Consider the following 27,751-nt stretch of genomic DNA (forward strand, 5'->3'; position numbering starts at 1 on the left):
GTATTTCCACCATTTCACTAGTTTTTAAACGCACTGAAGAATAAGCTTCATGCCTTCATGCCATGTTTCCTACTCTTTTTTTTTTTTTAATTTCAATGTGTAAGAAAATTTAAAATTTCAATGTGTTGATTTTCGACATTTTCCTAATTTGCAGTATGTTGGGATCTGCAACCATGTTTATGTCTTTTAAGTGCATAGTGCTATTAGCTATTAGTAGGGGTGGGCATAATAACCGGCGCACCGAAAAACCGAACCAAATCAATTGAATAAAAACAAAAAATACACCGAGTTGATCAAAAAAGTCAACACCATAAAGAAAACCGAACCAAACCGTATATGGACGGTTCCGGTTCTGGTTTCATGCTCACTTTGCCCAAACCGCACCGTGTAATTTTTAAAAAATATAATTATATATTTTTATGCACATTTTATACATTTTTGTACATATTTTATACATTTTTATTTTAGACCTAAAATATATTTTATATAACCCTATGAGTTTAATATTCTATATATATAATAATGTTTTAGTATATAATTTTAGTTATATCTTATATAATAAAATTAGTATATTCTATTTCTATATAGTATATAGTCTATATAATAATGTTTTATGTAAATAGAGTTATATATAAACTTCGTATATAACTATGTAGTTAGTACCTATATATAGTTAGTAACTTAGTATAGTTAGTTATATATAACTATATAGTTAGTAACTTAGTATATAGTTGTATACATACAACAGTAGTTATATATAACTATATAAGTAATATATAGTTATAGTAGTATACTAGTATATACTATAGTAGTATATAGTTATATATATACTATACTCATTACTCTATAGTAGTTATATATAATCTTATATATAGTTATAACTTATAACTTAAGCAGATTGAATTTATCTTAAAATTTTATGTACTAAGCATGTTAAGCAAAGTTCAAAGTTATATTTGTATTTGTTTAATTGGTAGAATGATAGTTCAAAAACCCAATTGTGTGGCCAAAAAGTTCAAAAACCAAATATGAGTACCAACAAAATATTTGGGCTTAGGGCCAAACCTTTGGACCTAAAACCGTGCATGTTGCACCGAACCAAACCGTTCATGCAATGGTTTCGTTTGGTTTGATTTTTCTCCATTTTATCCGATTCACAGCACCGAACTGCACCGAGAGAACACTTCTGGTGCGGTGCATGGTTCTCGGGGTGAACTGAGCCGAACCGCACCGTGCCCACCCCTAGCTATTAGTTATTCAGTTATCTTCAAAGTGTTAAAAAAGAAAGTAAGAATATCTTTGTGGATACCGCCCGGCAGTGCAGTTCCATAATCATCAATTTGCCAAAACAATAGGATTTTTGGACATATAAGTTTTAAAAAGATGTTTCACCTTTTTAGTATATCATAAGCTATGTTATTCATTTTCAATTAAGGACATAAAAAATGCTTTATCTCAATTATTGGGTTTGAAAAGATGGACTAGATGGTGAGATATCTTTAAAAAATAAATAAATTATGTGAACCTGGAAGAAACAAAAAGGAAAACAAATTTAATGGAGACAATTATATTAATGTAGTAGCTCCTAGAATAGGATCCAAGTGGAACTTTTCTAAACTACTCTAATTACAGGTCCTCATGTTACTTCAGATGTATGTATCGATTGTAAAGAATGACATTACTTCAAAAGTGAAAATGCTTCAAATGAACTCATATCCGGTTGTACAGTGTTTATAAGGATCATAATCATGTCACTATGTCTAGGGGTCGGCAATGGCCCGGCCCAAATTTTTCGAGTTCGGGCCGGACTCGGGCTTGAATTATAGGAGCCCAATAAGGCTTTCGGGCCGGGCCGGGCTGGGCTTGGGCTTTAATACACAAGCCCAAGGCCCACCATCGGGCTTTGGCTTGCAGGCTTGGAGGGTCGGGTCGGGCTAGGCCGGAACGGGCGGCCCAGAAGGGCCCAAATTCTGTTTAGACACATATATATCTTTAAAAAAAATATGAGATTTTAGCTATGTTGTGATTTGAACATGAGACCTCATATAACAAGCTTCAACTCTCAACCAACTAAGCTGACTAGTTTATTTATTAAGTTTTTGAATCATAACATATTTAATAGCTCTTTCGTTTGTTTACTTCAATAAATTATTAATATGTTTATTAAGTGATTATATACTACTATTATGTTAGTAATAGTGTAATATTATAAATAATAAACTTTTAAAATTATATATAACATTACAACTATAATAAAACATAAATGTACATATGTTTTATTATATATTTTATTACATATTTTTATAAACAAACGATGCAATTGTGTTTTCAACGATCCGAACCGTTCAAATTTTAGTTCCTCACTCAAAGATAATTCGTGCAAAAAATGAGCTCAATCGGAGATGTAAAAGTGACATAACGGTGGTTGAATTAATGAGCGATCGTGGTTTTTCTAATGATAATCAAATGGGTAGATGAATTTCGATTTGGCCGATTTTTTGTAAGGATGATCTTTGACTATGAACATAAAAAATGAACGGGTCAGATTGTTGAAATCACGTTGTGGTCTTCATAATTATGGAAACAACAAGGTTTCAACGGGAAAGTTATTAGAATTATACTCTTCAAGTGTATTTATATGTAGAAGCTCACATATCGATCGTGTTTTCAACGATCCGAACCGTTCAAACTTTAGTTCCCCACTCAAAGAGAATCTTTGCAAAAAATTAGCTCAATCGGAGATGTAAGAGTGGCGTAACGGTGGTCGAATTAATGAATGATGTGATTTTTCTAATGATAATCGAACATTTGAACGGGTAGATGAATTCCTATTTGGCCAATTTTTTGTAAGGATGATCTTTGACTATCAACATAAAAAATGAACGGTTCAGATCGTTGAATTAATGAACGATGGTGGTTTAATAACTTTAATTATAGTTGTATTATAAAAGTTTATTATAATAACTTTAATAACTATGGTTGTAAATTTGTAATGTTGTATATAAGTTTAAAAGTTTATTATTTATGGTATTACACAGTTTACACTATTACTATTTATGAACATTATATGATTATAGTATTATATAATAACTTAATAAGCATATTAATAATTTATTAGAGTATACAAATGAAAAACCTATTAAATATGTTATGATTCACCAATTAAAGAAATAAACTAGTTAGCTCAGTTGGTTGAGAGTTGAAGTTTGTTCCATGAGGTCTCATGTTCGATTCACAACATAGCCAAAATCCTATATTTTTTGATTGAAGATATATTGTGTACAAATGGGCTTTGGGCCTGGCCTAAGCGGGCGGGCTTCGAGCGGGCCTAAGCAGGCTGGGCTTCGGGCCTTGGGCTTTTTGGTGAGCCCTAACTATGTCTAGGGTAAATGTTTGTCTCACCATCACTAGGTAGAAGATTAGGAAGAGAATGGGGGATCAAAAGATTATTCCTCGTTGACCTAATATATATATATATATATATTATAGGGAAAAATGTTAACAAAAGGACTATAACTATACCCCTATTTTCAGTTGAGGATCCCGTTTAATTGCATCATGAGTTGGTTTGATGCAGTGAGTGAATTAGGTTAAGATATTTTATAGCCTGATTATATGAAAATTGTTTGTTGTGTCTGCTTGTATGCTAGACAGGTTAAGTCTAGGATTAATTCCTAGGACTGAATTGATGGATGTAGAAATCCTGAGTTTAATGGTTGATGATTGATATTTGTTTTACCTGTTGGATTGATTAGGACGAAGTAAGTCCTAGGGTTAGATCAGAGGATGGTTTTGATATTAATGATGATTATTTGATGATGTTAGGCATTAATTTTTTTTCCATATTTGAGATAAGTGATATTCATGGATTATGAATTGGATTTTGCATAAATGATTGGATATTTATTTATGTTGATTATTATTATGAGATTATGTGTTTTATTCATACCAGCTCTAGTGAGCTTACCGGGTTTGTGTTTAACCCGGTGCACCATTGGACATGGTGTAGTGTGGTTTTGATTTTGTAGAATAAGCAAGTGGAGGATGCAGAGGGAAAGAAGACATGGCAAATGGGCTACTCTGATTTGAATAAATGTATTTTCAATAAATTATGAATTTGAAATGCATTATAAAAACGTTTTTGGCTCATTCAAATATGTTGTATTTGGGTTGTTTATTACCCTTGTTTTGGGCTGTTACAATTTTGGCATCAGAGCCTAACCCGGGCGGAAATGTGTTCATTTCAAGATCTATTTGATTGGGGGTACATGGTAGACAAGGGTTTACACATTTGAAAGGTGTTGGATGACTTCTTGTAATCAAAGTGTCAGTTCCTAGTTCATTTACTTTGATCCTCAAGCAAAATTTTGACCCTGAGGGGCTCTTAAATAAAACACCTGCTAGGCATGTTGAACAAACCCAAAAACCACACAAACATTAATCCATGAATTCTACACTGTTAGCAATTCAAGTATGGATTTCACGACTTATTGTATGGAAATGCTGAAGTGTTTTCCAATTGCAACTGTTTGTAAAGTACAAGACCAATATAAGAAATAATTGAAAGGACAGAAACTTGACCAATATAAAGCATAAGATTTGCATACAAAAAATCACGGTTCAAGATGAATATAGCCATTGTAATTTACAACAAGTGATCAGCAAATTAAGCAACAATTGGAAGTCTATACTCGCATTTAATTAGGACATAAATGCAAATCAGCAAATGGTTCATAATATACAATTTACTGCAATGAATTACCAAAGTGAATTGTTGGTACCTTTGTTACAAATAGAAAACAAATTGAAAAATAAGATACATTAATTAAAATGAAAGCCATTCGAAAAGAGGGGTTGCACCAGCATATCAAGAAAACAGAACAACAAAAATCAGAGTAGAAACAGGACAAGTTAATGCTAAATTACAGTAAAGGCTGAAGTAAGTGCAGTTCTAACACCAAAACCAAAATGTGTAAAAGATCAACTTCAAAGTGAGTCAGTGATCAACTCACAAGAAATACCTTGAATCATATCATTGTGTGATCAGTGGATGGTTGTTGGTCCTCACCATGCTTCCGTTTTTGAGGATTGGCTGGTTCCTTACACAAGGAAAGACATTGCTGTTGAGGATGACCATCAACGACGTCGGAGTTCTACAGAGTATAGAAATCCTTAGAAATGCGCAGGGAAGAGGTCAGATTTATAATGACTTTGAAATACACTTAAAAGTCTTTCAAAGTCTATTAAAATCCATCATTAAGTGAGGTGTATTGTATATAGATTTTAAAAGACTTTTTGTGGAGTTTAAAAGTCATGTGGTATTCAATTAAGACTTTTAAAGACTTTAAAAAAGTTCGTAAAAGTCTATATGTATTCAATTAAGAATTTTAAGAAGTCTATAAAAATCATGTGGTATTCAATTAAGACTTTTAATGACTTTTAAAAAGTCTGTAAAAGTCTAAGGGGGATGTAGTGCATATAAATTTATAAAAACTTTTGTAGACTTTTTTTAAGTGACAGACTTTTGCAAAATTTAAATATTTTTATTGAGTTTTACGGAGTTCTACAAAGTCTATAGAAATCCTTAAAAATCTACAGAGAAGAGGTCAGATTTATAATGACTTTGAAATACACATAAAAGTCTTTCAAAGTCTATTAAAATCCATCATTAAAATAAATTCCATAAAAGTCAATGACTTTTTAAATACACATAGATTTTTACAGACTTTTTAAAAGTCTTAATTGAATACCATATGACTTTTATAGACTCCTTAAAATTCTTAATTGAATACATATAGACTTTTACGGACTTTTTAAAAGTCTTTAAAAGTCTTAATTGAATACCACATGACTTTTAAACTCCACAAAAGTCTTAAAATCCACATACAATACACCTCACTGAGTGTATTTAAAAAGTCATTGACTTTTATAGAAATCATTTAATGATGGATTTTAATAGAATTTTAAAGACTTTTATGTGTATTTCAAAGTCATTATAAATATGATCTCTCCCTTGCAGATTTCTAAGGATTTCTATAGATTCTGTAAAACTTCGTATAATTTTGTGAAAATTTATAAATTCTACAAAGAGGAAATTACAGATTTGGTCCACTAATTATATAGCTAGTTCAATTTTGGTCCACGAACTTTTTTAAGTTCGGTTTTGGTCCATTTAATTTATAACAAGTTCTGTTTTGGTCCTTTCCGTTTATTTGGAGTGGACGGACGTTTATGTAAGGGGCAAAACTGCCATTTCACCATATTAGCATGTGTCATTGGGGGGTCAAAAGGAGTCAAAGGCTGTTGTGATTCTTGTTCGTGCAAAGTTCAAAGGTCTGATGCTTGGGTTTTCTCTCTGGCTGTTTGGATGACTGTTGACTTGATGGGAAACTTTTCTTCTCAAAATTTTTATCCTTTTGGTTTGGGTTTTGCATTCCTTTATTCTCCATTTTCTGCATCTTTCACTACTACAATAATATAAATAGACAACGGTGAAAAACCGTTGTCTATTTACCCAAAATTCCGTCGTCTAGGCGAGTGACGACTATAGTATATTTAGACAACGGTTTTTAACTGTTGTCTGAGTTAGTACATACAACAGTTATAATTTAAAACTGTTGTATAAAGTCCATCAAAAACCTTGATTTTCGTCCAAACAGTTGTCTCGCAATAGAATACACAACGTTTATAGATATAAAACTATTGTAGTAGCTAATGTCTAACAATAGTTATATGCTATAAACGTTGTCCGATGTATCTTTAAACATCATTTTTTATAAAAACCGTTACATAATTCAGGTTAAATTTGGTAGGAATGTTGTTAGTAGAGGCACTCAACAACAGTCTTGGCTAAAAAATGTTGTTAGTAAAGCATATACACATCTGTTGATAATCTAAAACCGTTGTGTAATTCATATGCCAACAACAGATTTAACTAAAAAATGTTGTTTTAATCACATATACACATCCGTTTATAACCTAAAACCGTTGTGTTATTTCACTATCCACAACTTGTTTTCCTCTAAAACCGTTGTCTAGGTTTGACCAACACAATGGTTATTCAACTAAAATCGTTGTCTAGGTTTGACTAACACAATATTTTTAAATTGACAACTGTTGTTTGTTTGATTCAAAATTTAACAGCTCTGCTTGCATCCAATTGGAATTAAATCTCACTAAATCCCTGCTTGCATCCAATTAAATCCACAACTATGGACAGCTCAAAAAGATCCATGAATTCATTAAATTGGAATTGGAGTTTACAAAGTCATAGCAAACTCATTCACACATCCCTTGCTAATATTAACACCCTAAAAATTAATTGAAAGTAGCTTGATAGCTATACATATAAAAAAAGTACTTGTACAATTACACAAACTATAATGTCACTCAAACACTACAAGGAAACTAAAGATAGAAAAAGACAAAGTAAGAAATGATAGATTATTGGTTGTCTGACTTGTTCTTCTTTCCTGCTCATCTTGCATCATAAAATGACTCCATTTTGAAGTGTCCTTGGCAATTCTAAACTAGCACTTCCTCTCCTCCTCATCTGCAATTCAAAATACATACAAGCGTGTCTATCATTAATCAAGTTTCTTCCAGATCTTCTATAGCTGTATTCAGCATGAAAACCAGATTTTAAACTCAATAAAAGCCATGGCATGGTCTAAGCTAAGTAATCATGCAAAGTCAGCCATATACATACCAAAATAACTGAATTTGCAAGATTAGTCGATAAACTGCCCCTAGCATATATGTACCAAAAATAATGCATGTCTACACAACCTAGTTAGCTTATCACTAGTAGCAAGGCAAATAACAGCCACACATCGAGCTATTGAATACAAAGCTTATTTTGCAACCCTTGTACTTCCTCTCCTCCTCATCTACAATTCAATATACATACAACTTAATTACAATCTAATGGAAGTCAATGTACTTAATCGAAGCTGCAACTTAATTTGCGTACCAAATGAGTAACTCAAGGATAAAAAGATCCTAATAAACTTTAGATGGACCTTAGGGAATGTTTACAAAGATGCAAATTGCTCAACTGATCGAATAGGAGAGTTTTAAAAAAATGAAAAGATTAATGAATTGTTGACTGCCAGCAAATAGATTCATCAAAACATTTCAGATGCAAAGGCAATTAAAACCGTAGAGCGATAAGATAATATTCTATACTATTTATGTTTTGAAGTGTCTGACCTGGAAGAAAGATCACGATTCTTCTTTGGCCAGCTTGAAGTGTCTGACCTACAAAAACAAATGAGCTTCTTTTTCAGGGAGGCATTATCAAGGAATACTCATTAAGCTCAGGATATTAGTCAAATGGGTCTGAATATTTAGACTTGAAATATATTAGTCAAGTGATATTAATGAATAGAAAGTGATAGTGATAGCCACAACTTCAGGAAAAAAGAAAAAGAAAAAAAGGCCATCTATAAGCATTTGGTACTTTTATGTTCAGATTACCTCCAACTTCTTTTTTCTTGTCTTATTATAAAAGCAAGAATATTTGAAAGAGGTTAAGAAATAGTATTATGTTCCAGCAAAGAAGGCTAAAGGAATCATGAGCTCCCACCCATTAATAACCATGCTGCAAAATTTAATTCATTCAAACAGTGAAGATATTTCTACATTGGAACCACGTACAAAGTACTTTGTTTCTTCCCACATTGGAAGACAGATGAAGAAAACAAACAAGTTCCTCAAGGATGACAGAGTTTTGACACTCTACTCATGAAGCAAAAGCCACTTCAACACAAAAGACATACAACCAAAGCACATTTAAGAAATTAATAATAAAAATAAATAATAAGTTTTTACAACTAAAGCATCCAATAAGGAAGTTATATGCTAATGTCTACTCCCAAGACACTACATACCACAAAATTGCAACGAAGAGTCCTACTTTCCCATTTTTAACCAAACATGAGAAAGTTCATCAACATTAGCATTAATGACATGCAATACATGTGCCCATGCAGCTTTTGAGAATAAGAAGCTTACAGAATGACACTTTTTATATAGAGCTAATGAGGAAAGCATATAATTGGCAGGAGAAGAAGAAATAACTCATGAAAAATGTTTGCAAGGGTACTTAAGGACTTAATTTTTTTTTTTTTTTATTCTTCATGAGACTTAACTGCAAGACGTATTGCAACTCCAACTTACCCCACTTTGACCTCAGCTAAGCTTAAGGGCAAACACGTACTGGCAAAAACATTCAAAGACCAAGGAGGGATGCAGTTATTTAGATTCAAGCCATGTCATAGCACACATCTGAATATGTACAATAACAGTTTGGATTAGATGAGTTTTGTTTATGCCCTTATTATATATGTAATTATAAAATGTCTAGAAAATCATTTTCATCTAACAGGTTAGACAAGTGACTGTGGCATAACATTTATAGTAGCTTCACTTTAAATTATTGTTCTGTTATAGTTTAGCATTAGGAGACTCAATCAAGTGAGTCACCAAACTAGACATCCCTTAAACAAAATTTTGCCCAATCATCACATTATTTCTTTTTTGTCTTTTTCCTTTTATGGCTTGGCAAGATACAAACATGGACCTAACCACACAACATTTACTCACATAACCAGCAAATAAACATACCAAAAGCGAAGTCCACAAATAGACCCTCCCAGATTATACTTCAATTGAATATAACACAATAACTTATTGTTATCAATAGAATAGTTAAGACCACCCACACTATTAAAATAGACCCTCCAGATTAAGATTTAAGGAGACTAATCTACTAACACTATCATATAACTAAGTACTGCCAATTTGAATGGAAGCTTCACTTTAAGTAATGGAATTTCATGTACCTACCATCTAGTTTCGAAGATATTATTTCTGAACCATTGAAACCGATGAACAGCAACACTTACTCTTCCCTGTAAAAGATTGAGAAATGCATTAATCAAACTTAAACTCAAACTCATATATTTTTGAGCATGCACAGTCCATGTCATTTTTGAGCCCACACTAACTCAAACTCATATATTTGCAACTCAAATTCAAGATACTTTGACCAAACCACATACTTGCATCAAGGTATAAACTTAAAAGTACAAGTTCAGCTAGCATATTAAAGGGTGAATTGTGATATAACTCACATGATGATCATCATTGCTTCACTGGATTGCTCTTGTCATTCACTTATTGACATACCAAAACTAAAGTCCACAAATGATGAGCAATTTAAAGATGATATTGGTAGCGAATCAATATTGCAAAAATGATTTGCACAAATTATTTATATTAATAGTCAATACTTAAAGCTTAATGAGAACAAAGAAAATAGATAAATTCACTATCAGCTGCCATGCTAGAAAAAGCAGAAAAGACATACCACACTTTTCAGTACAATATCTTAATGATCAGATACCGAGCTTAGGACATAAAATGAAAATCAATGACAGCCATCAAGCATCAAGTTGTAGTTACACTGTTTTACATTACAAAGTGTAGTAGTGTTTGTATTGTCTCACTAGAATGAATTTCTTGTCCACTGCTTTTTAATTTTACTGTTTGTAGCAATAAAGTTTCTGTTTCTTTTAAAAAAGATTAAATAAAAGTATCAGAAAATGAAGCATCCTGTGTACAAATAGGTAATGCATCTTAATGAGTCCACCCCGTACAAAAAGTCAAATAAAAACAGAAATAAAATATATTGCTACTTGAATATAGCTTCCAATTGGAATTATATGATAGAATGTAAACAAAAGTCCATCAACTCATTGATATTAATGAGCCCATCAAAATAAGACTTGCATATAATCTACGATACCACACAGTTTTGTTCGTGTATGAGTTGTGCTAGCAAGTGCTAGCCTAAGAACATCAATGTGAGATGGCTTGGCTATATAATTGATTATAGGTATCTCCATTAGTGACTAATCTTCTTTTAAGCATTGCGTCATATTGACTTCTTTTTTTGTCAAGTTGGTGCGCCTCTGTTTTGATTGTATCTTTGGTGTTTTCTGTTTCTGGGTTTCTATTGGTAGTGGGTTCTCTTTCCTTGTAACACTTTGTGTCTTGATTTGTAGACTGAGGGTAGTTTCTTTTGTGGACTGCTGGTCCACTTTTGATTGCAATCTTTTCCCAAATAAAATTGTGTACTCTATTTTATTAAATGAAATAAAATACATATCCTGAGAGCACAGGTTGTGCAATCTGAAAGGTTTTCTTTTTCAAAAAGGAACAGAGATTTTATTAAATGAAAAGTCTGAGTTACAAAACTAAAATCGAGCCGTGAACAAGAGGTGCACCATCTAGACAAAGCTACAAAGAAAAAATCTTCAGAACAGCAAAATACAAACTTCTCCTAACTGCCAACATCAAGAATGCAGAAATCAGCTAACAGCAGCAGCCCAATCCTAATTTAGTACGAAGAAAGGACAGTCTAAATTCAGCTGCTACCACTGCTCACAAACAAGCCCAAAACCTCACCCTATCTCGTAAGGACCACTCCACCTCCCCTAACTTTTAATAAAATACTCCAGTGTTTCTAACCAATTCACCGAAAAAACAGCCATAACTCCTCACTTCCTCAAAACTTTAGCCTTCCTTACTTCCTCAAAACTTTAGCCTTCCTTCCTCCCTCAAAAACACAAAGTTTCTCAACTAATAATGATACACAAGGCCGGAATGCCCAACTAATCAAAGCCTCTCCAAAGAGCTTATGCCAAAATCCAAGAGCTATTGGGCAAGAGAGAAATAATTATCAATATTTTCTGCTCCAATTGTACATTGAACACCTACAGAGGGTGATAGGCAGATATTTCTCCTCTTGCGTTGGATAATATTGTTAGTACTGACCCTCCCATGAGCAACTATCCAAGCAAAGATTTTTACTTTTGAAAACCAACAATAGAAAGTCATCCACATTGAGGAAAACATTTACTCCAAATGCATTCAAGATCAATGGTGCTTTCCTTGACAAGCTATCATTTACCTTTTTTAGGTTGAATGGGATAGAATTAGATTCTTAGCTTCTCTTTAGGCATCTTTATCAAAGCATTTTAGAGATCTTCCTTTTAGTATAATTCACAAGAGATTGTGGACCAGTTTTGAGTAAAGTAATATGTTTTCTGTTTGATGATTATAAGTCTTATTCTGATGGAGTTCTTGTCCATCCTTCTTGTATTTTCCTTTTTTTGCAGTCCTTGCAGCTACTTGTGATAGCCACAGTCCACCTTATCACTAACATAAAGGATATGAGCATGGTATGAATGTAAATGGGTTTTTTGCAAATAAAATGTCTTCATCTAACAGAGAAACAAAAATTAAAATAAATAAATAAAAACCTAGAAGACTATAAACGAAATTTCAATACCATGCATTATACAGCAGTATTTCAAAACCACATAACAAAATAAGGGGAAAAAGGAGAAAGGAACCACACCTCTGCAATACTGACAGCTTACAGCTTCCCTGCCATATGTAAAAAGGGAAAAAGGGTCAAGATGAAAAGTTTTAAGTAATACAAGTTGTAACATGGCAAGATAATCTCAAAGAATTGGACTTTTAACAAGACTTGCAAGACACAACAGATTGACCATCTATTCACATCACAGAAATTACTCCTCAAACTTCACAAATCTATATTAATGTTCCAAATTCCTCCAATTTTTTATCAACAGGAACCTCAATGTTTTGACAGAGTAACCTATCATTCCGGAGTTCCTTATTTCTTTTCCCCTAAACACCTAGGGCCCGTTTTGTTCGTAGATTGGAAGCTTGGGAATGGGAAAATAATTCCATTCTAATGTCTGGTAAGTGCAAGCATGGGAAAACAATTTCTGGTTCATGGGAAAGTGATGCCCCAAAAGAGGGAAAATGAAACCCTCTTGCTAGCTTGGGTTTGGTTTGTCCTTCCCATGGGAAAGCATTAATGAAATTTTTTCAAGACCATATTACCCCTTTTAATAATTGAAAATATCAATTCTATCCATAACAAACAATTGGCATTCGTTTGTATTTATTATATATAATAAACAGGGGTATAATTGGAAAACTAAACCATTTTTGTTTCCTAATCTTGTACAAACCAAACATGGGAAAGGAAATAAAAATACAATTCCTGGTTACTTTACAAGCATTACCAAACATTATCTTGCATTCCCTTCCTCCTGGAAAATACACAAAGGCTAAGATACAGAACCAATCACTAAAATGATTAACCGTCCAAATGCATACCATGAAAAGTAAATCAGTGTAATTTATAAAATACATACATACATATATATATGAGTATATAAAGAGAACGGAGGGAGAGAGAGGGGACAGACCAGCAGTCGCCAAGCATTCCAAGAACAGCTCCTAGCTGAGAGCACAACTCCGGCGTGTTACCCATCGTTTCTAACTGATCTCTGATGTCTTCTGCACATAGACTGAGTCTTGATTTCGCACTTTCTATGTTCTGGGCTCGGAATGCCTACACAGCATACAATAAATGACAGCACCAAAAAGTTAACCCAGCAAAGCAAGAAAAAGGAATGCAATACCAGGAACTCAAATCAAAGGCCATACATACAATACTGACCCTCATGGCTTGTTGCACCAAAAAAGCACCTCTCTCCAAAGACACGTCTTCATATATAACTGTCTTGTTATTATCATTGTTGCTGTCATTCGCTGAATCTTGTTTATCCTCTGCATTATGAGCCCTCTTGATTCTGGCATGACCTTCGATGAAGCGATCCACCAAACCCTGAAGATTGGAGTCCGCCTCGATCTTTTGAATGTCAGCTCCACACAATGGACAGTCCTTGATTTTTGAAATACAAACTCTAAAACAACAAACCCAATTCAACACAAATGAGCAATTTAGAAAAGAAAAGAAACCCAATTTGAAAAAAAGAACAAAAAAAACAAGTAATCAAGAAAAGAAAAGAAACCCAATACAAAAACAATGAAACTTAAGAAAAATAAAAGAAACCTAATAAAAGAACAATGAAAATTCAGAGTATGGTATGGTTTGCCTGCAAAAGGAATGAGAACAAGGGACTCATTTGGCGGAGTCGAACAAAAGGGCGTGGCATATCATGCAGCTGAGAGGACCAAGCTTGAATGTCTGAGAATCGTAACCCAAGGGGCATTTTGGGGAAACTGTGGCGGTGTTAAAACCATATCAGATTCCACAGATCCAGTCGCTTTGGTCTGGTCCTATCCGACCCAACCCAGGAACAAGTGTTTTAGAGTTCTTCAAGTCGAAGTGGATAACATAGATTCTCTACCCCATTTTGAGTTTAAGGTGAAAGGGCGAGGGCGAGGGCGAGGTCAGAGAGCGAGGGCGAGGGCGAGGGCGAGGTCAATCGATGGAGGGAAAGGGCGAGGGAGTTTGAGCGGGAGGCTGTGAGAGAGATAGAGAGAGTGAGGAGAATAGAAGAGGAAGTTTGATAGTGAGAAAGAGAGAGGGCAGATCGAGAGGGTTTGAGAGGGAGAGGGAGAGGGAGAAAGAGAGAGAGCGGATCGAGGAAAAGAGAAAGAAGGTTTGTATGTGTGATAAAGGAGGATTAATGAAGATACTGTAGCACCGGTTTTTTTCATTTCCTTTCACATACAAAACGGTCGCAGCTAGTAAGTGTTGTTTAGGCAATTTCATAAACTCTACTCTGCCAAAAACTATTGGATTTCATGCATTCATACAACGGCTTTTTAAAAACTGTTGTGTGTTAAAATTACACAACAGTTTTTAACAAACTGTTGTGTAGGTAGTGTCGTCTATTAACATTATTGTAGTAGTGTTTGGGTTTTTGTGGTCCCGAATGCCTATTTTCTTGTTTTTTTTCCCAATGGTTGTGTTTTATGGAGTTTGTTTTTGTGGGTAATGAAGAAATTTTTATTTTTCAACAAAATGGAGGATGTGATTTTTATTCTTGAGCAAGTTATTGGTGGATTGCTCAAGAAAATTGGATCTTTGGAAGAGGAAGTAAAACAACATAGGAGAAAAGAGAATGAGCTGCTATTGATTTTGATTTTGTCTTGTTTTTTGTTTTTTGTTTTTTTTTTAAATAATGATGAAGATGATGTAATTACAATGGGATGATTATGGGTGTGTTGAAGATCAATGATGTGATTTTGTCTTTGGGTTTAGATGTTCAATCTCACTTAAGCTCTGTTTTGGGGGTTTTGGTATTCTCTGTGTATGGGCATTATGTGTAAGGAGGGATTTATGTTAGCATGCTCTGTTTTTTGGGCATTACGTGTAAGGATTTTATTTATTGAAATGGAAGTGGAACTTTAATTTAAGTGGACAATTGAAATTTGTGGAATAACTGATAATAGGATAACTTGCAACCAAATCAAATTGAGAAGGCAATCTGAAATTTATAGGCTATCTCACCAAAATAAACCATGCTAACTCACCAAAATAAAGCATTAGTAATTTGCCAATTTGCAAGTATGAGAAAACCTGGGATAATGCACCATTTAGCTGTCAATAAGAATTCAAAAATGAATCAACATGTTTGAGAAATATGTCCACCTACATATGTAATTTTGAACCCTTCCATCCCCAATTGCACCCCCAGATTAGACTATAACAGAACATGGCAACTGCCCAACAAGGCATTAACAAAAAAATGTCAACTGCCACTCAACAAAATTATACAACTCCCCAAATTAGACATTCACAAAAATTGTCCCAAAAACTATTCCAAGTGCACATAATTGTGATCTCATCAAGTTTCACAATGGAAGGGTTTCTTAAATCTTGTAATTCTTAGGGCTTCCACATTGGATCATTGTTTCCACCTTTGCTTCTGCCTGCACTTGTACCTCTGCTTGCACTTGTACCTCTTCCTGCATTTTTTCCTCTGCTTGCACTTGTACCTCTTCCTGCACTTGTTCCTCCACCTCGACCTCTACCTCTGCTTGCATTTGTTCCTCTACCTCCACCTCTACCCTTGCCTCTGCCTGCACTTATGCTTGCATTTGCAGATTCAAGTTGTACTGTGGTTGTTCTTGTGGCCAGCTGGGATTCCTCGTGTGAGGTTGACTGACTCCCTTCACCTTTAGCATTCTACATACAAATAGAATGTTATCATATAATAAACCAAATGACTTGCAAGTGCAAAAACATATTTAAAAGGATAAATCATATACCTGGTTGCCTATCATTCTTGTGCAAGTCTTGACATTGTGGCCCTCTATGCCACACTTGCTACACCTTATACTCACCCACAGCCTTGGCAACACTTGTGGTGGGTTTGGTTGTAAAGGATTGGGGTTTGGTGGGGGGTTGGCAGCAGGAACTTGTACTTCACCTGGCCCATTTGTTCTTGACCTCTTGGGTCTGCCAGGTTGTTTCTTAAATGAGGGAGGTAGGATTTTATCATGGTCACCTTGATCCCACATATCCATTCCAGACATGGGATAAATCATAGGATCATAGGCCTTAAGGTATGCATCAGATTTGTAACACTTATGAACATAGTCCAAAACATCTGCTTCTCTTTCCATAATGTAAGAAATTGCATGAGCACATGGTATCCCACTCAACTCCCAGCTTCTACACTTACAAGTCCAATGATTGAGATCAACAGCAAAATTCGACCCACCAATATCCTCCACTTCATATACACCTGGACCTGCCATTCTTGGAATCAATGTCCCTATGTACAACTTCCTTTTCTCCACAATCTTCAGAATCCTTGGACCAACAGAATGTATCCAATTCCTGCAAGCTGCCCTCCTATTGGCCATTCTTAGCATCAACCACATTCTAATTCTTTCAAGCATTGTTAAGATGGGCTTGTCTCTGGCATCAAGAATTGCAGAGTTAAAACTCTCACAAAGATTGTTCAAAAGTAGATCACACTTTGTGTCTGTTCCAAAGTGTGATCTAGCCCAATTTTTTGCAGGTTTATCACTCAGTCACCCCCAAGCTTTATTATCCAAAATCTTCATTTTTTCCATCTCTACACTCCACCAAGGCATACAAGGAGCCCTTGCTGCTGCCCATAAGATGTTCTTCAATGCAAGCCCAGGATATTTCATCTTGAAGTTGTTATGAAGGTGCCTCACACACATTCTGTGTTCAGCATTAGGGAGAAGGGTCTCTATGGCTGGAACCAACCCTTTTTGTTTGTCACTTATGAACACATACCCTTGCCCATCTGTAATATTCAAATCTTCCATCAACCACTCTAGAAACCACATCCAAGAGTTTTTATTTTCTATCTCTACCACAGCATAGGCCACTGAAACAACCCATTATTAGGGTCCACCCCAACTGCTGTGAGAATTTGTCCTGGATAAGGGCCCTTAATATGGCATCCATCAACCCCAATTACTCGCCTACACCCAGCTAAGAACCCTTCGTTACATGCTGCCAAACATATATACATTCTATGAAAGTACTTCTTCCCACCAACATCTCTTGTACTGATCTTAACACTGCTTTCCTTGTTGGTTTTCAACAACTCATTAGCATAGTCTCTAATTCTTGCATACTGCTGCTCATAATGACCTTCATTAATCTCTTGGGCCAACCTTTTGGCTCTATACACCTGACTCTTAGTAACATTGACCTTGAATTCCTTCCTTACCTCAGTTTGGAACCCTGACCATGACCAGTTAGGATCAACTCTAAGCTTGTCAGAATATTTCCCTGCCATCCATCTGGGGTTTGCCTGCTTCACCTTTCCTATCCTGTTACAATGATGCTCCAATCTTAGCCTCTTTATGGCCCAAGTAGTAGAATTTGAGCTCAATGGATTGGCACGCACCATGAATGGACATTTCTTGCTCCCCATGCACTTGGCATTCACTCTAATATTGTCATTCTTAACAAACTTCAAATTCCTTCCTTGTCTAATCCTCCACTCTTTGATGAGGTCAATAACATCCTGTTTATTGGGAAACTGTATCCCTATTTGCAAAACTGGATCATGCAAATCAGTAGCTCTATTGAATTGCTTGAACTTTGGGAGCTTTTCTTTCTCTTCCTTGTAGTTCCTTCCTCTTCATTCTCAGAAGATTTCTCACTTAAGCTCTGAAGCTCATCAGAGAAGGCACCCTCATCTGAGATCTCACCAGCATTATTGGTGGCAGCAACAAGGTCATCTTCAGGGTCTACATGTTTATCATATACATCATCCTCTGAATATCCATAGTCGCTGTCCTCAAACTCTTGTGCTTCATCATCTTTTTGGGCACCATGCTCACCATCTTGGTGACCATCATGCCCTTCTTTTTGGTGATGTTCATAATCAGCATCCTCACCTTCAAACATTTGCATATCATCCCCATATTGGTGACCACCAGAAATATCAACATTTTGGTCCACCACTGCATCTCTATCAATCTGTCTGTGCTCATCTACACATTTTTTCCCTGCCACTTCACTTAATAAATTATTAGCATCAATATCATTTATGTTTAAATTAAACTCTGGACCATCTAGGGTAGGCCAAACCTGTGATGAGACTTGTGATGACTGACTCACAGTTACTCTAGAAAGGTCACATGGGCCTGTATAATACAAACAAACAACCCTGTTGGCTGGTACAACCCCAAGTAGTGACAAAACCTCAGCATCAGACCCAATATAAACTACACCACTTGGCTCATCTACTCCAGGAACCCTGTAATAAATCTTCATTTTTTCTGACTCAACCTTCTTAAGGTTCACATGATAACCTAGGTCCAACCCTATTTTCATAAGGTCTAGTAGTGCCAACATATCTGCATTGAGATCATCTAACCAACACACCCTACCTCTTGAATAAACCCCATCATTCAGTTCACCCCCATAATGGAGCTCTAAGCTCAGCCCATCAGGATCACCTACAAACCAGAGTACATAACCCATAAATTAAAAAAAACAAAACCCACATGGAGAGGAAAAATGAAAAAAAGGTTGGTATATTCATTATGGAAAAGAAAAAAAAAAAAAAAAAAAGGTAACAATTGCACTTAGTCATTCCCATAAGTTAAAACATAAGCTGGCCCAGTACACAAGTTCAAACTTAATATATCATAAGACACATGACTGAAGAGAAGTAAAGGATGGGGTGCCACTACTGGGTGTAAACAGTTATAGAAAATTGTGCTGATGGTGCCAAAAGATGTAGATAACTAACTACTAATGCATCACCCACTTATATAAGCAACTCAAACTCCCATAACAATCGGCAAAAAATCTATATCAAATAAGAGAAAATCTAGGCACCATGTCATCACAAGTTGTTCTAATTACAAATTCTATACATAGCACTATAATAGGAAACAAGAATAATATGGTTACCAAGGCATATAAATTCCATATACACTAACAGCTAGCTGCCTTTTTACAGTTTTATCTATATAAAATGCATCTATTAAAGTAACTTATTTTAAGTGCCAAATGATGACATTTCCCATGTGTTCCAAGTTTTTACAACCAGAGTACATAACCCATGTGTTCCAAATTTTCACAATCAGAGTACAAAACTAGTTCAATTAATAGCACACATCATCAGTACCTCTACAATTCAATGTTCATCAACAACCCATGCACAGTCAATAAATGATGTCTACAGAGTCCATCAAAGCATATCCATGTGTTCCAAAACAATTAAAAAACTAGATAAACACATAAAAAACCATTAAAAAAAACTCAAAAGTCTTTTTAGTGGCAGACCATTGGGAATAAACAAGAAAAAAGGCATTCGGGACCACATTAAGGAATGCAAAACCCAAACCAAAAGGACAAAACTTTTGAGAAGAAGAGTTTCCCATCAAACAATAGAAAATTACATGAACCCATCAATATTTAACACCCAGAAATTAAAAAAACAAAACCCACATGACTCACCGTAGATTGGGGCATCTCCAGATGTCCGAAATTCAAGAGCCATTGCAGAAAATGCCAAAAAATCGATTAACCAAGCTGATTAATCAGATCGACCCCAGCGATCCCAATAGAAAATGCCAGAGAGAAAACCCAAGCATCAGACCTTTGAACTTTGCACGAACAAGAATCACAACAGCCTTTGACTCCTTTTGACCCCCCAACTGACACATGCTAATATGGTGAAATGGCAGTTTTGCCCCTTACATAAACGTCCGTCCACTCCAAATAAACGGAAAGGACCAAAACAGAACTTGTTATAAATTAAATGGACCAAAACCGAACTTAAAAAAGTTCGTGGACCAAAATTGAACTAGCTATATAATTAGTGGACCAAATCAGTAATTTCCTCATTCTACAAAAGTCTATCACTTAAAAAAAGTATACAAAAGTTTATATAAATCTATATACACTACACCCCTCTAAATGAATTCCATAAAAGTCAATGACTTTTTAAATATATCTAGACTTTTACAGACTTTTTAAAAGTCATTACAAGTCATAATTGAATATAACATAACTTTTATAGACTCCTTAAAATTCTTAATTGAATACATATAGACTTTTACGAACTTTTTAAAAGTTTTTAAAAGTTTTTAAAAGTCTTAATTGAATGCCACATGACTTTTAAACTCTACAAAAGTCTTTTAAAATCCATATACAATACACCCCACTAAGAGAAAGACAACTAAACAGAGAAAAGAAAACTAAAGAAATAAGAGAGAGTAGAAGAGTAAGGCGTGAGAGAGAGAGAGAACGAGTGTGTGAAGGTTGGAAAAGGGACACTGCATTCTAGTTTTCTAACATTAAAGATTAGGATTGTTAGTATTAATGTATTATTTTATTTTATTTTCTAACGTTCAAGTCTGAAAAAACAATGTTTTTTTAAGTGTAAAGTAACCATTCCTTTCCCACTTCCCAATTTTTTAGGATTCTTTTATTTTATTTTATATTTAAAAAATTAATATATATATATATATATATATACAGTCCTTCTCTAAGGAGGACGCCCACACTTTTTTTTTTTGCAAACTTACACTACCAAGCGCTCAGTGGGATTGGCGACTAAAGCAACAATTGGAAGTCTGTATTCACATTTAATTACGTACGCTAATGCAAAGCAGCAAATGGTTCATGATATACAATTTACTGCAATGAATTACTAAAGTGAACTGCTGGTATGTTTGATACAAATAGAAAACAAATTGGAAAATAAGATACAGCCATTCAAAAAAAAAAGGGTTGCACCAGCATATATTGAAAATGTGTACACACAAGAATGCATCATGTCGATCACATGCATACACTCGATCAAAATTGCAAACGCGCTACTACTGGAGCATCCATTAGAGAGTCACACTGAAAGAAAGAAGTTGATACACCCAAGAAGCTATTCAAAATATAAGACTTCCATAACACATACAGAATGCAAGCATAGCAAAATATTGATAAATTTGAGCATATAAGTACATATATCATGACCACAAAATGTCATATTATTCATGTTTTAAAATATTACCATGCATCAGCGTCCACATGTCATCAAACACCACCTCTGCAACTATATTATGATAGCACTCCTCTTGAGCTACCTGAACGTTGAGCTACCCGTTGACAAATTAGGGACCAATTGATAATATATAGATTCTCTGCATTAAAAAGAGAATAAAGACACATGACCAAGAAAAAAAAATATTCTGAATTGGGAAATACCCAAATGGAGCTTAATTCCTAATGAATCATATCATTGTGTGATCAGTGAATGGTTAATGGTCCTCAATACGCTTCCGTTTTTTAGGATTGGTTGGTTCCAGAGACAAGGTTATATTTTTCCAATGTGGGACAACACTCCATATTCTCACACACCCCCACACGTGTAGCGTCACTCAAGTCAAACACGTGGACAACTCATACTCACTTGGCCTAACACACGACAAATGAGTGAACTTGCTCTGATATCATAAAGGAATCTAGGCATCCATCCCAAAACCAATTGGTAATGGGAGGAGTAGCCCAAACCCTTATAAACCACTAGGCAAAATTATACTTTTCTAATGTAGGACAACACTGCATCATCATCATGTACCCCCTAATCAATGTAACCTTGTCTAGTACCATGTGCCCCCTAATCAAATACAACTTTAGACAACCATTCCACCCTTTAACCCAGTATCAATAATGTTCCACAGTATTCAACATAGAAATTTCCTCTACTGTCCCTTCAGCTTTTGAAATGATGAGGGTAAAATGCGAACACATCTCTTGAATTGATGAAGGGTAATCATCTAAACCCCGACAACTCTACCATTGCCGGAAACAAAAAAAATCCTCTCATTTTGCAAAAGAGACCTTTCCAACAATATACATTTTACAATATCCCCCCACTCAAGTGTAGTCCCAAGAAACCAAATTCCTTTTATCAAACGTACACCAGCTAGGCAAGTTGAACAAAAAACATCAATGAATTCTACACTCAGGCTTGCAAGAATTATTCAAGAATGAGATAAAGTTGGGTCATCCTAGTTTGCCAAACTCTTAGCCTCTAATTAGGCTGTCCACCTAAGATGCCACATAAGGTGGCATGGAATTTCTAAGCCCGAGGGTCGGTCACTACATAAGAAAATAAAAGTGAGAAGCAGAAAAAAAAAAAAACTATATATCCGAATGTTCAAATAACTATACCAACGTTTGTGTAGTTAGAGACCCTCTTTGTCCTCTTGGATAAACCATATGGTTTGCATAAATTAACAAAATCATATTTCAAGATGAATATAACAGTTCAAGATGCATAAACAGCATCACAGTTTAAGATGAACATAACTATTCTAATTTACAACAAGTGATCAGCAAAGCAACAACTAGAAGTCTATAAAAAGAAAATCGATATTCTGAATTGTATGGAGCATCCTAATGAATCATATCATATCATTCTGTGATCTTTGGATGTTTGTTGGTCCTCAATGCTGCTTTCGTTTTCGGGGATTGGTTGGTTCCAAAGACGACAAGGAAAGACATTGCTGTTGATGATGACCTTCAACGACGTCGTTGGTATCAATGTCATCAACTTCCATGAGTACAACTGAGGATCCAGGAGGCCTCTTCTCTTGTGGCTTCTGCTCTTGCTCATTGGCTGCATCCATGGCCTCACCAACTTGAACTTGGTTGCATATTAGGTGGACCCCGCAGCTTTTAACCAACACAGACCATGAGCTCCTCAAACTAAGGGAAAATGCAACTTGACACATATATAACACTCCATCGACCTCATTGGGATTATGCTTGCGTTTATTGTATAGTGGAATATACTTGAGCCACACATGAGTTGACTTTGTCTCTGTTGGATAAATCCGAATCAGCATCTTATAACTTTTTTCTCCATTGATGCTAATTTTGACTCCAAAATACAAAGTCTCACCAAAATTATTACTTTGCTTGAATATTTCATAAGCAGCACACACAGCCAATCCTGACTTGTCCCACACTAAATCTTGAGGAATTTCAATAGAAAGTTCACAAATATTAACGTACTTGGGTGAGAGATTAATAATTTCAGTAGGAGTAGGAGGTTCATTTATAAAATTTAGATTCTTACGACAGCTGAACCAGTTTGGAACTTCATTGCCAGGAAGTGTAATTTGAAAAGTGTTCTGAGAAGGTACCTGCAATATATAGCTACAACGATCATGATCATAATTAACCATATGTATAATGTATACATGTAGAGAGAGATAGCGATAGAGACAAAGAGACAGAGAAAGAGAACCTGATTCAGTAAAAGTTTTCCCATCTTTGCCACCTCACAACCACGATTTGCACATACTCTGTTGCAATTAGTCAAGGAGATCCGCTCAAGCCCCTCTGATTTATTATGTTCAAATACGGTTGACAGTTTTTGAAAACTTTCCAATGCCTTGCAATTATCTACCCGTACCACTCTTAATTTTGGTGGAAGCTGTGGAATTTCTCGAAGCCTCTTGCAATCATACAAGCAAAGGTTGCGTAATTTGACAAATTTGCTAATGCCTACAGGAAGACTAACAAGATTGTTTCTTGACAAATTAAGTGATGTCAATGTGGACAAACAATCAAGACTCGCAAGGAAATCACTTTCTGATAAATTGCACCCTCCGATACCAAAAGTTTGTAGCTTGGGAAATACCAATGGGTTACAATTGTCATGTGAAATGCTCGATGCATCTTCAAACTTACCTTTATTATTTCCAAATATGCTCAATGATATATTTGTAAGGTTCTCACATTCAAGTGCCCATAACCTTTCAAGCCCTGTGAGACATGCAATTGATAAAGGCAATTCTCTTATACCGCAGCGCTGAAGTTGCAAATTCCTTATGGATTCCATCTTTTCCATTGGGAAAGTCTCAAGCCTTATACAATCTGTAAGAATAAAGTTTCTCAGCGATTTCAACCTAATTCTTGTTGGAAATACTGTAAGGTTGGAGCATCCCATCAAATGCAATTCAATAAGTTTATCAAGGAATCCAACAGAATCATCAACCTCAACCAAACTTGTACAACCCCTCAGATTCAAGTCCTCTATGTTTGGGATTCCGGACAAGTCAGGGATTCTTGTTAAGAATGAACAGTCTCTAAGATCTAGAGATGTTAGCATTTTCAAATTCTGTGAGACAATAAACGAAAGGAAAAGAATCAAATAATCAACTTCTTTCATAAAAAATTACAGAAAAACTTTAATAAAAAAAAAAAAAAAACTCTTTAAAATGATAATGCTTGGAAATAATTTAAAGTACCTTCAGTCCTTCCCTGAGTTGTGTGATTCGATTGCAAGGCATTTTGAACACAACAAGTTTCTTTGGACGGAAATTGGATGGCAAATATTATAAATGATATTCATCCCAATCAATTAACCTCAACTTGTTCGGGAGATAATCAATGTCTCTAGAAAGGCGTGCATTCCGTTTTATAAAAAATTCAAGATTTTTCATTTGTGAAAAGCATTTTGTATTCAAGTGGATCTCATCTCCTTTGGGTAGATTTACCATGATGCCTTTAATTTTTGTGGTTCCCTAGTTTGAAAAGGCACAGTATTATTAACAAACCAATTAGTCCTTTGTCAAATGAAAAATGCATGTAAGTACTGATCTAAAATGTTTAATTCTCTTCATGATTTTGAGAAAAAAAATTATTTGTTACAAAAGGTATTTCTTGTCGAATTGAATATAACGATAGATATTCTACTTACCGTATTTTCAGTTAGAACATGTTCCACATCGTCATGAAACCACAACCTGCTACGTTTCCCAGGCTCGATGGGAGATTCTTCGTAAACTATATCCTTACCCATTTGTTTTAGCAAGTCATGCATCAAAATCCTATTGTGTTCAATTGTTATGAGGGCGTTTTGTACGAGTGTTTGAATGCACTCCTCAGGGAACTTGAGGTTGTGACTTCTTAGTACTTGTATCACATAGTCCTTATCTTCACCCTTGAAGAAACATGCAATGTCAAGGAAAACTTTTTGCACACGATATGTCAAAGCATCATAACGTATTCTGAGTATCTTTTGTATATCGTGATAAGGACCTGCTTCGTAACAATCTAATGTAGCTTGCCAACGTTCTATGCTTTCGTTACGTAGATGAGAACCCAAAAGTGTTAGGGCTAATGGAAGATGTTGAGCATAGTCTACTGCACGTCTTGAAAGCTCCAAATAATCATATGGAGGTTCATTTCTTTTGAAGGCAATCATACTAAAAAGCTCAAGAGCTTTTTGGTCATCTAATTTCTTGACCTCGTATATTAACTCAATTCCATGATGTGTTAGCAATCCTCTATTTTTTGTCGTTATGATAACTCTGCTGCCCTCACCAAACCAATCAGCAGCTCCGGCTAAGTTGTTTAACTGGTCCAATTGATTCACGTCATCAAGAATTAAGAGAACCTTTTTATGGTTCAGTCGTTGCCGTATAACACTGATTCCTTTATCAACATTTACCACTTTCCAGCTTTTGCCCCCTAGAATATATCTCTCCAAGAAGAGTCTCTTGTAGTTGGGTTAAGCCTACATGTTCCATTGAATTTTCTCCAACATCTCCTAAAAAACAACTACTTTCAAACTTATGGGCAATTGAATTATAAACACTTTTAGCAATCGTTGTCTTGCCTATTCCGGCTGTCCCCCATATCCCAACCATGGAACAACCATTTCCTCCAACACTTAGAAGGTCATCCACATCTTGTACACAAGACTGTATACCAACGAGGTACTTAGGAACATTCAAATATGTCCGGTTTAGTAGTTTGATTGAGATCTCCTCAACAATATCATTGATAAATTTAGATTCATACCTACCAATTAAAAAACACATAATATGTTTAATGAATCAACTTTTTACTATATATATTAGTTAAACAAGAAGATAAGAAAAAAGAGAGAATGTTACTGGATTAATAGAAAATAAGGCTATCTTCTTATAGAGGCTCAAAAGTCTCAAAAAGCAGCAAAAAAAATAAAATAAATAAAGCTAGCTAGCTACCTTGTTCTAGAACGGGATGAATAGATTAGACAAAAACAAATAAGTAAATAAACCTAAAAATTTATGCTTGATTTGAAGTCTGATAAACTAATACTTCCCCTATATATATGATCTACAACTTGGTTAAGTTAAAATTTTCAAAATATAATAATTAAAAATTAAGTAGTTATTACGTGTACGCTCAATCTAACCATTGTTTAGCAAACCATTGTTTTTATGTAAAGAAAATGAAAGGCTTGAAAAGACATATAAGATGATGCACTATATAATGGTTTAGAAATATACTCCCCCTCCTTGAAACACCATCCAGACAAATTTGCTGCTTCTGTAAGAGCTACCCTCCATTTGAGCACCTTCTCCATGTTGTCTTTGTATTTGCATTCATGAGCAGCAAATGCGTCACCAAAACTACTTGTTTTGGTTTGATTTCGTACATGGGAGGGATCCACCTTGCAAAAAACTGGCCTAACCATTTGTTGCTTGGATTCTTTGCATTGAAGGATGTGAACAAGTTCATCCAAGCACCACCTCGATGATGCATAGTTTTTAGAGAATATGATTATTAGTATCCTGAAAATATTACTTTCATCATATTTTGTGTGAAGCAAACTTCTGAAACTTACGCATTACTTTCTTTTGATCTCTCTGTGAGCTCCTCTCAAATTTGGCTTGAACTTCAAATTGTTGAGGTAGGCTTGCGTTGTAATTTATGTGTACTAGCAAAAATAAATAACTATGCTATCTATTTGCATAGTTTCAAAAGCCAAATTTAAAGATCTAGAATCTTGAATTAGTGTGAAATCTAATTGAGTCAAAGAGTCTTGATTGGATATCTACAGTATTTCTTGGATATCCAAGAGATTATTAAAGTTGATATTATGGCCATTCTACACTACTGGAAAAATGGACAGTAGGCACGAATAATGACTCACGAATAAGAGGCGAATGAGATTACAGCATTTCCAAACATGGTTTTGAGCAATCAGTGACTCAAACTTAGTGTTCACGGTGTAACCGTGAGTAATTTAATAATAGGCACTGGTAACTGTGAGGATTTTTAAAATTCAGCGGCTTCGGCTGCGTGGAGCCGCTGCAACGGAGCCGATAAATGAATGAGCACAACATTCGCATTTACTAAGTCACAGATGACCAAACTGTGACATGTAGTAATTCACAGTAGTCCAAACCGTGCCATGTACTAAGTATTGTTCGGATTGTGTACAAGTTTACTGGCTATCTAAAGTCTCACGGTTTTGAATAAATTGTGTATATTTAAACTATTAGTCACTGTTTTCATGCAGTGCCTATTCCTAAAGTAATATTTTATCTTTCAGTCACGGTTTACATACTGTGCCATGATCAAAATTACTATTGC

General features: G+C 35.0%; 1 protein-coding gene and 1 pseudogene across 1 annotated transcript; both read right to left on the reverse strand.

Moving 5' to 3' along the window:
- LOC147291522 (TMV resistance protein N-like) overlaps positions 1-26,892 on the reverse strand; it is a 34,809-nt pseudogene extending 7,917 nt beyond the window's left edge.
- LOC147291523 (TMV resistance protein N-like) lies at positions 22,819-24,687 on the reverse strand. The gene is made up of 3 exons (XM_086234731.1): positions 24,631-24,687; positions 23,625-24,500; positions 22,819-23,520 (listed from the first exon to the last, which is right to left on the reverse strand). Exons 1-3 carry the CDS (start codon positions 24,670-24,672, stop codon positions 22,819-22,821), a joined length of 1,620 nt encoding a protein of 539 aa, XP_086090857.1. The 5' UTR covers positions 24,673-24,687.
- Positions 26,893-27,751: the final 859 nt, after the last annotated feature.

The sequence above is a fragment of the Dryas octopetala genome, chromosome 3 (assembly GCF_963921425.1).
Source record: "Dryas octopetala chromosome 3, drDryOcto1.1, whole genome shotgun sequence".
Taxonomy (NCBI): Eukaryota; Viridiplantae; Streptophyta; class Magnoliopsida; order Rosales; family Rosaceae; genus Dryas; species Dryas octopetala.